At 54.8% G+C, this 15,290-nt stretch overlaps 2 protein-coding genes across 6 annotated transcripts in view; one reads left to right on the forward strand and one right to left on the reverse strand.

Moving 5' to 3' along the window:
• Window positions 1–7,226, forward strand: part of AP2A1 (adaptor related protein complex 2 subunit alpha 1) — a 41,422-nt gene extending 34,196 nt beyond the window's left edge. For 2 of the 4 annotated variants that reach the window (XM_064489533.1, XM_064489532.1), the window contains exons 8-24: window positions 345–495; window positions 937–1,105; window positions 1,258–1,395; window positions 1,537–1,719; window positions 2,172–2,269; window positions 2,428–2,659; window positions 2,749–2,916; window positions 3,001–3,164; window positions 3,464–3,529; window positions 3,879–3,935; window positions 4,039–4,121; window positions 4,230–4,318; window positions 5,537–5,661; window positions 5,749–5,865; window positions 5,969–6,038; window positions 6,268–6,402; window positions 6,780–7,226. In XM_064489533.1, coding sequence (XP_064345603.1) covers window positions 345–495; window positions 937–1,105; window positions 1,258–1,395; window positions 1,537–1,719; window positions 2,172–2,269; window positions 2,428–2,659; window positions 2,749–2,916; window positions 3,001–3,164; window positions 3,464–3,529; window positions 3,879–3,935; window positions 4,039–4,121; window positions 4,230–4,318; window positions 5,537–5,661; window positions 5,749–5,865; window positions 5,969–6,038; window positions 6,268–6,402; window positions 6,780–6,857 — 2,123 coding nt within the window. In that variant the 3' untranslated portion in view covers window positions 6,858–7,226. The other 2 variants (XM_064489534.1, XM_031459123.2) reach the window with 2 other exon arrangements.
• Window positions 7,119–12,099, reverse strand: FUZ (fuzzy planar cell polarity protein). 2 transcript variants are annotated; one of them, XM_031459130.2, is made up of 11 exons: window positions 11,767–12,098; window positions 11,420–11,541; window positions 11,064–11,148; window positions 10,747–10,815; window positions 10,426–10,530; window positions 9,464–9,661; window positions 9,221–9,316; window positions 8,766–8,872; window positions 8,626–8,690; window positions 8,471–8,545; window positions 7,119–7,485 (listed from the first exon to the last, which is right to left on the reverse strand). In XM_031459130.2, exons 1-11 carry the CDS (start codon window positions 11,875–11,877, stop codon window positions 7,262–7,264), a joined length of 1,257 nt encoding a protein of 418 aa, XP_031314990.1. In that variant the 5' UTR covers window positions 11,878–12,098; the 3' UTR covers window positions 7,119–7,261. The 2 variants fall into 2 exon arrangements, 1 of the variants encoding a protein (XP_031314990.1); XR_010382398.1 differs by having other exon boundaries at window positions 7,360–7,485; window positions 7,751–8,545; window positions 11,767–12,099.
• Between the last annotated feature and the right edge of the window lie 3,191 nt (window positions 12,100–15,290).

Below are 15,290 nucleotides of genomic sequence, written 5' to 3' on the forward strand. Positions count from 1 at the left end.
TAGCTTTGGGAGTGTCTCTGGGGAAGGTTCTGGGAGTTTTCTTGGCTCTGTGAGACTCCCAAAGAGCCTTGGTGCTGCAGAAAGGAAAACTGGGGCTCCCAGGGGTAGAGCCTCTTGCCCGACAGGCAGAATGGCAGGTCTGGGGTCATGTACTCTGCCATCGGTCTCCCACTGCCCCTGATCACCTCGGGGCCCAGGAAGGGCTTAAGGGAGTAGACACCCCAGCCCAAAGCTGCAGGGCCCGCAGCTCTGGTGGGTGGGAGCCGTGGCGTGGCCCCTGCCCCTGGCAGGCGGGCCGGGCCGTCAGATCGCTCAGCCCCAGGGCATGGCCTCTGTTTCCCCAGAGGATGCGGCCGTGAAGGGGCGGCTGGTGGAGTGCCTGGAGACTGTGCTCAACAAGGCCCAGGAGCCACCCAAGTCCAAGAAGGTCCAACACTCCAACGCCAAGAACGCCATCCTCTTCGAGACCATCAGTCTCATCATCCACTATGACAGGTGCCTGCTGGGGGCAGGGAGCCTGGCCTGGGAAAGGGGTCTGGAGGCCCGGACTCTCGGGTCTGAGAGAGGAGGGGGCCAGAGTCTGACTCTGGGGTCTGAGGGGGGAAGGCACTGGGAGCCTGAGTGCCTGGGCCCTAGGGGAGGGGTCTGGGAAAGTGACTCTTAGGTCGGAGGATGATGAAGTTGCGATACATGACCCTGCCCGGTTGGTGCTGGTCCCCCTCCTGAGGGGCAGAATTTCTGGATGTCTTTATTTGGGTTCAGCGGCCCAGGTGTCCAGGTCACCAGGAGTGGTCATGACTGGGACGGAGGGCATGCGTAAGACTTGGGTCCCCAGGGGGATGTGTGATGGATCAGCCGAGGCCGGGTCCTCCATCCCCTGGTGTCGTCTGTGTGTCCCCTCCACCCAACCCTCGTCTCTTCCTCTCTCCCTGGTAGTGAGCCCAACCTCCTGGTGCGGGCCTGTAATCAGCTGGGCCAGTTCCTGCAGCACCGAGAGACCAACCTGCGCTACCTGGCCCTGGAGAGCATGTGCACGCTGGCCAGTTCTGAGTTCTCCCATGAGGCAGTCAAGACCCACATTGACACTGTCATCAATGCCCTGAAGGTGGGACCTCTGGGAACCTACCCTGGCCACACAGACCTGTCCTGTGTCCCCTCTGCTCCCTCAGAGAGATTTGGGTGCTCAGAGGCTGGAGGGTGGCCAGTCCTATGCCAGCGGGGTACCTAGAACACACCATACCTGCTTTCCTCCCTCAGACGGAGCGGGATGTCAGCGTGCGACAGCGGGCGGCCGACCTCCTCTACGCCATGTGTGACCGGAGCAATGCCAAGCAGATCGTGTCAGAGATGCTGCGGTACCTGGAGACAGCCGACTATGCGATCCGTGAAGAGATCGTGAGTCCTGGGAAGGGCCAGGTGCCCAGACTCCCGGGGCACCTGAAGTCGGGGACGTGCTGAGCCCAGACTGAGTGAGTTCACACCCCAACTGGCCCTGTGGGCACACTCGCACACCCGTCTTCCCTCCCCGGCTGGCAGGTCCTGAAGGTGGCCATCCTGGCTGAGAAGTACGCCGTGGACTACAGCTGGTACGTGGACACCATCCTCAACCTCATCCGCATCGCGGGCGACTACGTGAGCGAGGAGGTGTGGTACCGCGTGCTGCAGATCGTCACCAACCGCGACGACGTCCAGGGCTACGCTGCCAAGACTGTCTTTGAGGTCAGCACCCCCAACACCCCCATGATGGGGCATCGAGGCAGTGCAAGGACAATAGGGGTGGTGGGCCCAGCTAGCCCAGGCCTCCATCCTGCTTCCTCCTCCTCAGAGGGGCCTTGGCCTCCCTGGGCTGATGTGAGGGTCAGTAGGGCATGGGCGTGGGCACCCAGTCTGTAACCACCAGGCCTCAGGTCCCACCGTTTCCCACTCCCTCTGCCCCAAAAGGGGGACCCATTCCGCCCCATTTTACTCCCTGTGTGCACTCAGGCGAGTCCCTCAACCACTCTGTGCCTCATTTTCCCCATCTCCAAACCCACCCACATCATGGAGTCATGAGGGTTCCACAGTTAATAGGAGTCAGGGGCCAGGCACGGCGCCTGGCGCACATGGAGCATCCCTGAGCCCAGATTGCGCCACTCACCTCTGTCCTCGACCGCCCCGTTCCTGCCTCCCAGGCGCTCCAGGCCCCTGCCTGCCATGAGAACATGGTGAAGGTTGGCGGCTACATCCTTGGGGAGTTTGGGAATCTGATTGCTGGCGACCCCCGCTCCAGGTGACGGGGTGAACACACACACTCCGGAGGGGTCTGGGGTCCTGGGGCCACCTGGGGTCTGGGGAAGGGTCCCACCGAGGGAGACGGGACCTCCCATGGGGATTTCCGGGAGAGGGCGGTGGAGCTGGCTGCCCGCTGACGCTGTGCCCCCCGGACAGCCCCCCAGTGCAGTTTTCCCTGCTGCACTCCAAGTTCCACCTGTGCAGTGTGGCCACGCGGGCCCTGCTGCTGTCCACCTACATCAAGTTCATCAACCTCTTCCCGGAGACCAAGGCCACCATCCAGGGCGTGCTGCGGGCCGGCTCCCAGCTGCGCAACGCTGACGTGGAGCTGCAGCAGCGCGCCGTCGAGTACCTCACCCTCAGCTCGGTGGCCAGCACGGATGTCCTGGTCAGAGTCCTGGTCCCCATGCGCCCCTCCTCCCCAAGTCCAGAGCTGATGCCTGTCCCTGACCTGCTCCTGCTCCCGACCCCTCGTAGGCCACGGTGCTGGAGGAGATGCCACCCTTCCCTGAGCGCGAGTCATCCATCCTGGCCAAGCTGAAACGCAAGAAGGGGCCCGGGGCCGGCAGTGCTCTGGATGACGGCCGGAGGGACCCCAGCAGCCATGACATCAATGGGGGTGTGGAGCCCACCCCCAGCACCGTGGTGAGTCCCGAGAAGCCGGTCTGCAGGGGCGGGTCCTGTGGCCAGGCCGTCCTCTCTCCTCACCTGCCCCTGCATTCCCTGCAGTCGACGCCCTCTCCCTCCGCCGACCTCCTGGGGCTGCGGGCAGCCCCTCCGCCAGCGGCACCCCCGGCTCCTTTGGGTGCGGGCAACCTCCTGGTGGACGTCTTCTCTGACGGCCCGGCCGCCCAGCCCAGCCTGGGGCCCACCCCCGAGGAGGCCTTCCTCAGGTACCGCCCACCTTGGGCCCAGGGCTGTCCCCTTTCCATCTGCCCTCTCCCTGTCCCTGAGCCTCTGTCCACCCTGGCTGCCGCCTCCCTCAGCCTCCTCCCTTCCTCTGGGCCACTCTGGACTCTTGGCTCACCCTGGCCCCCCTGTTGTCCTTTCCCATCACCACATCTCAGCCTGCTCTTCCTTCTCTCCTTCCCTCCTCCCTCTCTCTCCTTCTTCTGCCCTCTTGCTGCCTCTCTGGGATTGGCTGCCTGCCACGCCTGTCTTCTCTTGTCTGCTCTGGGATTGGATGGCCCAGCGAGCTGGAGCCGCCTGCCCCTGAGAGCCCCATGGCTTTGCTGGCTGACCCAGCTCCAGCTGCTGAGTAAGGGGTGGCCTCAGGGGGTTGGGGGGCAGACTCTTGTGTCCCCAGGGAGGGTTAGGGGACTGGGAGCTGTTGTCAAGGGGTTCCTGATGAACTGCAGAGGCAAGGACTTGGAGGGGAGTAAAAGTCAGTGCCCTCTGATACAGGGGGTGCAGGGGTGACAGCACCTGCCAGGGACCTGTTTCCATCAGAGGCAATTGCCAGGCTGACCCTGGGATTCTTTGGGGAATCTGGGTATAAGGATTCTGGGGTTCTGTCATTTCAGGGCTTGCTATCTCCCACTATTAGCTCTGGGCCTTTATCTCTAGCCCCCAACCACCCTCCCATCTCCCTTCTTTCCTGCCCTCAGCCCAGGTCCTGAGGACATTGGCCCGCCCATCCCAGAAGCCGATGAACTGCTCAATAAGTGAGTGTTGGGTGAGGTTGGGGAGGGCACTGGGGACAAATGGAGAGCACAGAGCAGGGCCCAGGAGGGGTACCTGTCCTGAGCCCTCATCACTCCCACCCAGGTTCGTGTGCCGGAACAACGGGGTCCTATTTGAGAACCAGCTGTTGCAAATTGGCGTCAAGTCAGAGTTCCGGCAGAACTTGGGTGCGTCCAGTGGGGGAATTGGTGGGGGTGGGTTTTGGAGAGACCTTGGCTTGAGAAGGGGATGGAAGGAACTCAGATGGAGCCCTGCCTCTTCCCAACCCTCTGCAGGCCGCATGTATCTCTTCTATGGCAACAAGACTTCGGTGCAGTTCCAGAACTTCTCACCCACGGTTGTCCACCCCGGAGACCTCCAGACTCATATCCTCTCAACGTGGTCCAGCCCCTTGGCTCCAGCCCGGCCCCTCCAGGTCTGCTTTCCCGGCAGCTGGGAAACAGATGAACCCAGGTCCAGACCCCCATTCGGCTTTCTTACTTCAGAGCCTGAGCACGTGGTACTTCTCTGAGATTTAGTGTCATCCGTAAGATGGGGTGAGCCTCTTCCCCGGGACAAGAGATGACAGTGATGTGATAAGGATGTAGGTGTTACTTCTGGAATCCCAGCTGCTCCGGGCCTCAGTTTGTGTGTCAGGCCTCTTTCGTGTCCCAACCGCGGACTCCACACCCATGACTGCAGCAGTGCCTCCTGCCCTCGAGTGCCAGGCCTGGGGCTTTTGATGCTGACCAGGGCCTTCTGCTTTGTGACCTGGGCCAGTCACTTGGCCTCTCTGAACCTTGCTATCCCTTCTGTGAAGCATCGGTCCTCCTCTTCCTTCTCACAGAGTTGTTTTAAAGATCAGTGTGTTTGGGACCTTGGAGGGGTGGCTGGCATAAAGGAAGTGCTTAAGCAGTGTCAGTCCCCCGTCCCCCTTCTCTGGGCCTCAGTTTCTGCAACTGGGAAATTAGTGGCTAGTCCCCAAAACTTTGAGGACCTTTTCAGTTCTTTGCTTCATTCATCAACATTTCCAGAGGCCCCAGCTCTGTGTTGGGCAGGGGCAGGGGAGAGATGCATATGGAAGTCCCCATCCTTTCTTGCCAATGGGTGGTTGACACAAAGGCACATGGTGATGGCTGACAGCACCGCCACCATTTTTGTGTCAACACACTGACCAGTACTTGTTCTGGATTATTTCACTGAATGCTGAGGACACGATGTCCATTTTGCAGATGAGGCTAAGAGAGATCAAGTGACTTGCCTGCAGTCACCAAGGTGGTAAGAACCAGGATTCAAACCCAGGTCAGCCTTCAGAGCCACGGAGGGTGACGTGTATGGTGTGTATGGTGACGTGTGTCATAATGGAGGTGGTCGAGGCCATCATGGGCGGCCAGAGAAGGCACCCAGGGGGTGAATCAGCGATTTGGCTTAGGAAGGACTTTAGACCTGGGCCTTGTAGGATGTGCCTGGGAGAGCAGGGCCGGGCCCCTCAGAGGCCTGCAGGCTGGGGCTTCAGGAAAGTCCTGAACCATCAGGTGATGATGCTTAAGGCCCCAACCCCCGGGCCGCTCCTGTATCTGGCTTCCTTGACCATGAGCGGGCACAGCTGGCTGTGCAGACCAAGCGGGTGGCCTCGCAGGTGGACGGTGGGGCGCAGGTGCAGCAGGTGCTCAATATCGAGTGTCTGCGGGACTTCCTGACGCCCCCGCACCTGTCAGTGCGCTTCAGGTGAGAAAGGTGAGGGGCGCGGCCTGGTGGGCGGGGCTTTTGGGGCGGGGGCGTGGTCTGAGCCAGCCCTCCCTCCTCTCCCGCCAGGTACGGGGGCGCCCCCCAGTCTCTCACCCTGAAGCTCCCTGTGACCATCAACAAGTTCTTCCAGCCAACGGAGATGGCAGCCCAGGACTTCTTCCAGCGTTGGAAGCAGCTGAGCCTGTGAGCCGCAGTGGGGGTTGGGGGGGGTAGAGCCAAAGCCGCCCTCAGGGTGGGTGGAACTGGGGCTTCCAGGTCCCTGACTTGAATCTTTCCTGGCTCCCAGCCCCCAACAGGAGGCGCAGAAAATCTTCAAAGCCAACCACCCCATGGATGCAGAGGTCACTAAGGCCAAGGTGAGAGACAAGACAGGAGAGGCACTGCGGGGGCTAACATCCCAGCCCTGCCTCTCCCTAACTCTGGGATTTGGGGAGCAGTGGCTGCTCAAATTCTCTGAGCCTGTTTCCTTATCTGTAAAATGGGGCCAGTTCCTACTCTCAAGGGTTTGGGGGAACCAGTATGCCACCGTCTGGGAGCTAACAGAGATGGGGCACCCTCTGACAGCACTTTCCACTTCCTCCCCAGCTCCTGGGGTTTGGCTCTGCTCTTCTGGACAATGTGGACCCCAACCCTGAGAACTTTGTTGGGGCTGGAATCATCCAGACTAAAGCCCTGCAGGTGGGCTGTCTGCTCCGGCTGGAGCCCAACGCCCAGGCTCAGGTGAGTGGTGGTTTGGGAGGCCCCCTGCTTTGTGTGCGTTCTCTGCACCTGGCTCCTCCTGCCTCAGTTTTTAACCACGTCCTTCTGCTCCCTGTTTCCTTCCTCTCCTGTCTCCCTCCTGTCTGTATCTTCTGGTTTTCCTCTTCCTTTTCCTCCCTGATTTTCATCTCTCATACCCTTTTCACTTTGGCCTCTCTTTTACTTTTCATCCTTTACCTCCTCTGTCTCCCTTGTTCCTTATGTCACCTTTCTGACCCCTTGATCCTTATTCTCCCATCATTATCTGCCCTGTATCCCCCTCCCCCCGGGCTCCCCATCCTCTCTCACATGGCCTGCCCCATGCCTCTGCCTCCTCCCTGAGTCCCCGTTTCCCCTAGATGTACCGGCTGACCCTGCGCACCAGCAAGGAGCCCGTCTCCCGTCACCTGTGTGAGCTGCTGGCCCAGCAGTTCTGAGCCCTGGACTCTGCCCCTGGGGATGTGGCCGGCACTGGGCAGCCCCAGGACTGAGGCAGCTTTGGTGGATGGGGCAGTGAGGGGACCTCCACTGGTGACAGGGAAGACCCCAGGGTGGAGGGACGCCTAGGACCTTCCTCCGGCCTTTTGTATTTTTATTTTTGTTCATCTGCTGCTGTTTACATTCTTGGGGGGTGAGGGGGAGCCCCCTCCCTCCCTTTCCCCCCGAAGCACAGAGGGGAGAGGGGCCAGGGAAGTGGGCACCTCCTCCCCTCCCACCCCACCCTGTTGTAGCCCCTCCTGCCCCCTCCCCATCCAGGGGCCGTGTATTATTGTGAGCGAATAAACAGAGAGACGCTAACAGCCCCACATCCATGTCTGTGTCTGGCACTCACAACCAGCGGTCAGAGGAGCGGGGTGAGGGCATGCAGAGTGTGGGTGGCCAGGCCCCTCAGCCCATATGTGGGACTCTGAGCAGACAGCAGCAGCAGCAGCAGCCGTGGCCCCAACTGCAGGGCCACCAGCCGCCATCCTGTGCCTGGCTCCTCAGCCCCTGACACCAGGTAGCAGGCTCTTGGCACCTGGGCCCGGTGGGCCGCCGCTTCCACCTTCTCTGGCTGCCCAGGCTCTGAAAGGATGACAGGAGAGACCGAGGTGACCAGTGGGGCCTGGATAACTAGGATGCCAACCTGCAGGAACCACCCCTGCCCCCCATCCTGGGCCTAAGTTTGACTCCTGACAGGGGAGAGGCTCACAGCTCCAGGCAGCTGTCAGGACCTGAGAAGGTCACAGACTCTCCCCTGCTTCCCACCTTGCCTCCGTTCCTCTCTTTCCTATGGATACTATGTGTAGCCCCAGGCAATACAGATCACAAACAGATAGGAGATGCTTACCTGGTGCCAGGCACTGGGCTCCAGGGAAGAGCTCCTCTTGAGGACCCTGCCCCACCAGGTGGGGGGAGGTGGAGTTACCCAGCTAGGAAGGGACAGTTGTCTGCCCCTCCCAGGTGGACCTTTTTTACCATTTTGTTACATTCATCATGATCTTTGCTGAGGTTGTAGCATCAATCTAGATCCCTTCCCTTGTTGCTTTGGGCCTCACAGGTTCTGTATGACAACTTTTTCTTCGGACCTGGGGTCTATGGAATCTACCACCCCTCCTCCACCCAACTATGGGCAAAGCCAGTATTTTCAGCGGTAGAGCTGGAGGGTGTGGGTGTGGTTGCCAGGCGGCCTGTGTTTGAATTGTGGCTCTGCTACGTATTTGCTGAGCCTTTTTCCTCGTCTGTAATATAGGCATGATAATTAACAGGAGGTAACCCTCGCCTATGAAGATGAAGTGAGTAAATAAACAGAGAAGCACTTGGTAAGAGATGAGGTCTGCATTAACTATTAGGATTACCCAGGAAATTCTGAAACCTACAGGCTTGGAACTCCCTTACCTGCCTTTCCTGTCAGTTTACATGCCGTCCTCACGGACAGCCATGCCCATTTCATGATTCTGGTTTGGAGTCTTCTACCAGTTTCCCCAAGCCCACTTCTTACTCACACCTTGTGTGAGCCGGGACTCTGTGTCCCAGCCTATGCAAAGGGGGCACTGTGCCCGCCGCTGACCTGGTGGGAAGTGCGTGGCAGTGACCAGGGTATAAAAGGAGCGGAGGAGACGCCGACGATGCTCAGGAGAGGGTTCTGAAGGAGGAAGACAACAGGGTCACAGAGAACCCCTCCCCATCCCACGCCCCTCCCGGCCCCGCCCTCCTCTCCGTCACCTTTATCCCTCGACGGCTCCACGGTGAAGAGGCAACGTTTCAGTTCCAGGTGGAGGAGCAGCAGTCTGTGGGAAAAGGGGTGTCACGGCCAGGGAAGAGGGCATGAGGACCCCCAACCCACTCTCCCCCCAGAGCCCTACCCGAGGATATCCGTGTGCAGGGGGAAGCCCGCGGGCAGCGCTCGGGGTCCCAGCGGCAGGCAGGTCCGCAGCAGGTCCAGCAGTGGCTGCCACCAGCGCTCCAAAAGCTGCAAGGGACGTGGTCAGCAAGAGAGGCGGGGCCGGCGGGTGAGGTCAGAGGGATACCTGGGGAAGGAGGCTGGGCCAGGGAGGAGGGGAGGGGACCACAAGGGCGGAGGACACAGGGGACCGTGTAAGGGGCTAGGCCTGGAGGGATGGGGTAAGAAGAGGGGCCGAGCTGGGGCGACGAGGATTGGAGAGCAGCCCAAGGGGGCGGGGCCTGCGAGAGGGACGGGGGCGGGACCAAGGGCGGGTCCAGAGTCAAGAGCGCTCGCAGGGCAGGGTGCTGAGACAAGGGCCGGGGCTCGCCTGTAGAGGGTGTAATAGGGGAAAAGCGGGACATGCGCCGGATTCACCTGTGCATCCAGCTGGCTGAGGGGAGGGCGCGGCCCACAGAGCAGACACAGCTCTAAGTCCGGCAGGAGTGTCAGAGTCAGAAGCCGGTGAGGAACCTGAAGCAGGGCGCAAGGTAGACTGGCCGGAGATTCGCCTCTTCCATCGCAAGCCCCGCCTCCTCGAGACAGCCTCTGGGTCCCACCTCTTCCTGCGCGCTTCTCCGAGCTGCACCTTCCCACTGCCGGCTCCACCCACTCACTCACCGTGGGGCTCCCGTGCGGCAGGTACACCGGGTAGTCGCGAGCGGCCTGCGGCGGCAGAGACCCCACCAGCCAAGGGAGCAGCACTGCCTCCGGCATCCCCAGCCGCCACCAGCTCTCAGTTGCTGTCACCACCCGGCCCGACACGACCAGGCTGACGAAGGCGGTGCCCGCGGCTTCGGCAAACCCAGAGACCGCTTCCTGGGTAAGGGAAGCAGGCCGACTGCGCGTCAGGAGACATGAGCAAGGGCGAGTGACTTCAGGTGGGTAAGGAGTGGGAAGAGACCGGCATACCATTCAAAGCTTGCTTGGTGGCCATGCTAATACATCTCACCTTCCCTGGGCCTGAGTTCCTTCACCTTCACATGCGGGTACAATCCCCAGGTCACATTGTGAAATTAAGCAGGTAAGGTGCCTGACACGTGCTACTAAAGCTAATAATTATAACAGCAGCAGCTACGGTTTATCGAGTTCTATTATGCGCCAGGAAGCTCAGAGAGGTCAAGTCACCTGCGAGAATCACACTGCTGGGAGGCAGCCATGCCAGTTGAACCCAGAGCAGTATTTAAGGAAGGGTAGATAGATTCACCAGGCAGAAGGAATAGCAGGTACCAGGGCAGGGAAGCTGGGAAGTTGTTGGTATCTGTGAGACTCATGAGGCAGCTGGGAAAGAGGGGCTGTGAGGTCAGTAGAGGTTAGGGCCAGCAGGTTCCTCGGGTCCTCAAACATCAGGCTGAGGGGCTGGGACCTTGTCCTGGGGGCGATGGCATTCATGGGAGGGCTGTGACCAGGGGAGGGGCACGGTCAGCTCTGGGTGCAGAAAGATCTTTCTGGGGCCAACAGGGGATCGGACTGGAAACCAAAATGATGGGAAGTGTTTAAGGCAATGGTCCAGGGGAAAGAGGATGAGGACTGAGCCAGGGTCACAGGGATGGTTTCAAGAGTTTATAAAGCATTCCCAATACCTGCAGCAGGGACCCCTCTGGAGGAACCACACAGTCCACACACTGGGTCAGGTCCCCAATAAGCTCTGAGTCCCCCAGGAAGCTGTCAATGAGGCGGTAACTGGCCTAGAAGAGGGAAAATGGAGGAGCTTATTACCCAGGTGACACCTGGACCTGCTGCCTCCCCCTGAGAAAACTGGCCCCAGCTAGGGGGTGTCAGACAACCAAGCTGCCCCATGAGCCCCCTGGACCAGGCTGCCCTGGGGCTTCTGGGAACTGTAGTTCCCAAATATAAGAGACCAAGTTATCCTAACTTCTCATCCTCACGCCCTGCAGCCTCACCCTCAGCTCCTTCTTCAGTCTCTCTACGTTGCAGATATTGGTCAGTTCTTCAAGTCCCACAAGAAGAACCTAGAAGAACCATATAGGAGAGAGGGGCCCTGGGCAACTGGTTATGAGAGAGGAGGGGCTGGTACTCGGACTCTTGTGTCTGAGGGAGGAAGAAACTGGGGATCTGGACTCCTTAGTCTGAGGTAGGAGGGACTGAGGGCCAGGATTCCTGCGTTCTTGAGAAGGGTGTTTGGGGGTCCGGACTGAGGGAAGAGGGATGCTGAGAGCTCAGATTCCTGGGTTTGGGAAAGAGAGCTGGGGAATCTCACCATAGCCCCAAACACCATCTGGAGTAGTCTCTCCAGCCTCAGCTCCGAGGTCCCCTCCTCAGATGACAGAACAATAAGGGTGATGCTATGAGAAAGGAAGGTGAGAAGGAAGAATGAGTCCAGGCCAATGAAACAAGGCAGGGAGGATAGCAGAGTCTGCCCTTAATCCTGGATGCCAGCTTGCTACATCATGGCCCAGCACAACCTGCTTTTCATACAGAGAATCTCAGGGGTCAGGGAGGGCAACTGACTTGTGAAAGATCCCACAGCCAAGTAAACAGCTGGTGTTGGAGTCAATCTTCAACAGGGGCTATCACCCTGGCCTTGGCCCTGCCCCCAAACTACCACTTGGAGACCTGTCATGGAAGCTTTTCCACACCACGATTGTATCCTCCGTCCTCGCAGAGCTCAGTTGCACCTCGAGATTCTGCCCAAACATGTGGACTCCATTGAGGGAGCCGATGACAGAGAACGGGAGCTGGGGAAAGATTGGGGATATTAGACAGGAGCCGCCATTCCCCTCCTCCTTGGGAACCAATTACTCAGGCCACCAACTCCCACCTCTTCGGGGAACCAGGATCACTGGTCAGTTGTACCCTCGACCCTCTAAACCCAACTTACTCAGCCCATACTCCCTTGAAGACCCAGAACCCAAACGTCTAAAGCCCTTCTATTTCTGAGATCCAGGCGCCCAGGGCCCCACCTGTTGGCGGGCGTGGGCGCCGCCGCGGCTGCTCCTGCAAAACAGGGGGACCCCGCTGGATGCTGCGAGGCACAGCAGGTGCACGGTGCCTTCGGCTCCCTCCTCCCCCATTTGGAACCCCCGCCTCCCAGTCCCCTCGTGGAGACAGTCAGTGTCCGCCTAGGAGCATGCCTGCAGTCATACTAAGTCAGGTTGCGGTATGAAGCCGCCAAAGGGCGGGATGGGGAGCTGATTGGAAGAGGATTAGATTCCCGCCTTCCTCATCCGACTCAAACTACCCCCAACCCCTTTTCCAGCACCTCCCCCAATCGCCGTTAGGTTCTCTTCCGCCCCAGCCGGAAGTTACAATACCCCTAACAAAGATGGCGGCTAGTTGCATTTGCAGAGCCTCCCAGCACCCCCCTTGAAGCGGTTTGGCTCTGTTTATTTAACTACGAGAATGAAGAGCCCAGCTTGAAGGCAGTGACTGCGCCAAGGCATTGCCTAATAACCATCACATAGACTACTATGTTTCACATTCTAAATTGATAAACAGCTGTGTCCAACTCAAAGATGGCGACGGTACCAAGCCGTTGCCTAGCAACCACATTCTGTCTTTTTTTTCCTTCTAAGGCTGTAAACAGCAGTGCCCCACTCAAAGATGGCCGCAGGGCAAAACCCTAGCAACCTTCCTTAGAGCAAAATCAAGAAAGACACCTCTCCCCCCTCACCCTCGAGGATGGTTTGGTCCGGAGAGCGTTGCCTAGTAACCACTAAATGAGATGGTTGTTTTTGTTACGAGAAAAAGAAAGATGAGATCCTTTATTTTCCAGAATCATAAAAATGATATTATTTGTCATGATTTTATAAATGGTAGTGTATCGTGCAGAATGGGAAAATACTCCGCCCAAAATCCCCTAAAACAAAAAGTTGAGATTAATACAGAATATTTACTGTTGTCACAAGTATGATTACTGTGCTAATGTTTTCAAACTTTATTTTTCTCATCAAGCCATATGAATGTACTTCGGTTTTTTTAATGTCTTATTATAACCTATATTATGGATGTAACAAAATAGATTTACCCGATCCTATACTGACATACGTTAAGCTCTTACCTCTGCGTGTTTCAAGTGATAAAGTAAATCTTCATTGAATTATCAATTTAACCAGCTAGATGTTTTCTCTTTTGTGGGAACATTTGTCCAAACATATTTACAAAATATACAGTAATATTTTTTTAAAAACCTTCATTTATCCAAATATATTTACAAAATATATAGTAATATTCTTAAAATTTTGTCTTTTAAACATATTTTGCCTATATTCTAGATCTGATTTCTAATAGCTGATAAAAAACATTGAGACATTTACCCTGCATGTTAAATTACATTAAACTAGAGGAATAAACAGTTGCATAAAATAACACTGAAGTAAATTATAAAATTCTCCCTGTACTTCTATGATTTTCTCCTTTAGTCCACTTACATTTATTATGATTACTGCTATATTTAGATTTATTTGTACCATTTTATTTTATATTTTTTGTTCTGCCTTTTTAACTTTTTTCCTCATTTTTTTCTGAATTGATTAATTTTTGTTATCTGAATCTATTTTTTCCTCTTTTTTCTGGTTTCAAGTTAAACACTAATTCTCTTTTATTTTTATTGGTTATCCTTGAAATTTTACCCTACACACTTAATTTAGCCAAAAATAAAAGACCTTAAACCCTCTCTCAAATAATACAAGGAGCCTGTAACTGTTTAACTCTGTTAAACTCCCTCTACACTAACCAACTAGCGTTAGCATTTTAGCTTGACTTTTTTTACCATTGAATATTTTTTTCTTATTTTATACAGGCAATGCTTATTTGTAATTACATATGTACTTATGATTCATTTTACCCTCCTGCTTCCTTCTTGTGTCTCAGATCATCTTTCCAGGATAATTTAAAATTTTCCTACTTCCTGAAGTGCTTCCTACTGGAAAATTCTTTCTCTACTTACAATACTTCTGACACCAAATTCGTGGATTTTCCACATCAAGCAATTCTCCAGTTTTCTGTGGACACCAACTGGGTGCCTTACAAGCCAATTAAATTCTGAGACTAACCACTTGGAGTTACTACAGGTGTTGCCCCCTGCTACCGGGCTAAGGTCTCAATTCTGCAAGACTGTTACCACTGCAGACACCATTTGCAAGCAGGGAATTCCCAGGTTACCCATACTTCTGTCTGAGTTGGCTCCAAATCGGGGGCTCCCATGACCCTCTCATTAGGTTCAGTAATTTGCTGTATCGGCTCACAGAACCGAGAGAAACACTTTACTTACTATTGCTGGTTTATTGCAAAGGCGAAAATTAACAGCCAGATGAACAGCCAGATGAAGAGGTACCTAGGACAACGTCTGGGAGTCCTGAGTGCAGGAGCTTCTGTCCTGATGGAGTTTGGGGTGAATTACGTTCCAAGCACGGATGCATTCACAACCCAGAATGCCTCTGAAACCATGTCTTTTAGAGGTTATGCAGATTTCACTAGGAAGACACAATTGATCAAATCATTGGCCATATGTAATTAACTCAAACTCCACCCCATCTCCACTCTCCAGAGGTTGAGGGTGGTGCTGAAAATTCCAACCTTTTAATCATGCCTTGGTTCTTCTGGTGACCAGCCCCTATTCCAATGCTATCTAGCAGCCCCCAGCCACCAGTCATTTCATCAGCATACCAAAAGATGCTCTTTTCAATCCAGAGAGTCCAAGGGTCTTAGAAGATCTTGTGTCAGTAACCAACTGGAGACCAGGATCAAATATTGTAACAGAAGATGCTCCTACCACTTTTATCACTCAGGATATTACAAGGGTTTTAGGAACTCTATACCAGGAACCAGGACAAAGACCAGATATATATTTCTGATTCCATATCACAATATCACAGTCCTTAAAAAAAAATCTCTTGGGGTTAAATTCTGTTTTTATCTGGAATCTTTACACCTCCTTTATTATCATACGATTATGGAGTAATGAGTTAATTTTTCTCAAAACCCTTAATATATTCCACCATCTTCTAGTTTCCATTTTTGCTGGGAAGAAGTGGGCTGTCATTCTACATATAATTCCTTCTGGAGATCTGTTCTTTCCCTCTGAGTCAAGATGAGTAATTCTTTTCTTTTTTAATTGTGATTTTATATATTGTGCTTTCAGTATCCAAGGAATCATGATTTATTTTTGAATTTTTAATATTTTAGTTTTTTTTAATTTTTAATAGATTGTTTTGTTTTTATTTTTAAATCAATTCTAGAAAATATAAAGCCATAAGCTCTTAAAATAGAGCCTCTCCTTCCTTCTTTTTTCTTATGGGACTCCAATTAGAAAGATGTTATAGCTTCTCCTTCTAGCCCCCATCACCCTTTGCAAATTTTAAACACTATTTTTCATTTCCTAATATTATATCTTGGTTAATTTCTTATTTATTTTCAAGTTCATTAGTTTTTCTCTTCAGCTGGCTTAATCTTCTATTTCAATTACCTATTGCTTTGTGGTTCTTTT

The sequence above is a fragment of the Camelus dromedarius genome, chromosome 9, assembly GCF_036321535.1.
Source record: "Camelus dromedarius isolate mCamDro1 chromosome 9, mCamDro1.pat, whole genome shotgun sequence".
NCBI lineage: Eukaryota > Metazoa > Chordata > Mammalia > Artiodactyla > Camelidae > Camelus > Camelus dromedarius.

Bases quoted from the DNA above. Each gene is read 5' to 3' on its own strand.
- FUZ (XM_031459130.2), bottom strand. From the start codon at position 11,877: ATGGGGGAGGAGGGAGCCGAAGGCACCGTGCACCTGCTGTGCCTCGCA. The intron at 11,542-11,766 runs GTGGGGCCCTGG...ATCTTTCCCCAG, and splicing joins GCGCCCACGCCCGCCAACAG to CTCCCGTTCTCTGTCATCGG. The intron at 8,691-8,765 runs GTAGGGCTCTGG...CTTTTCCCACAG, and splicing joins CTGCACACGGATATCCTCGG to ACTGCTGCTCCTCCACCTGG.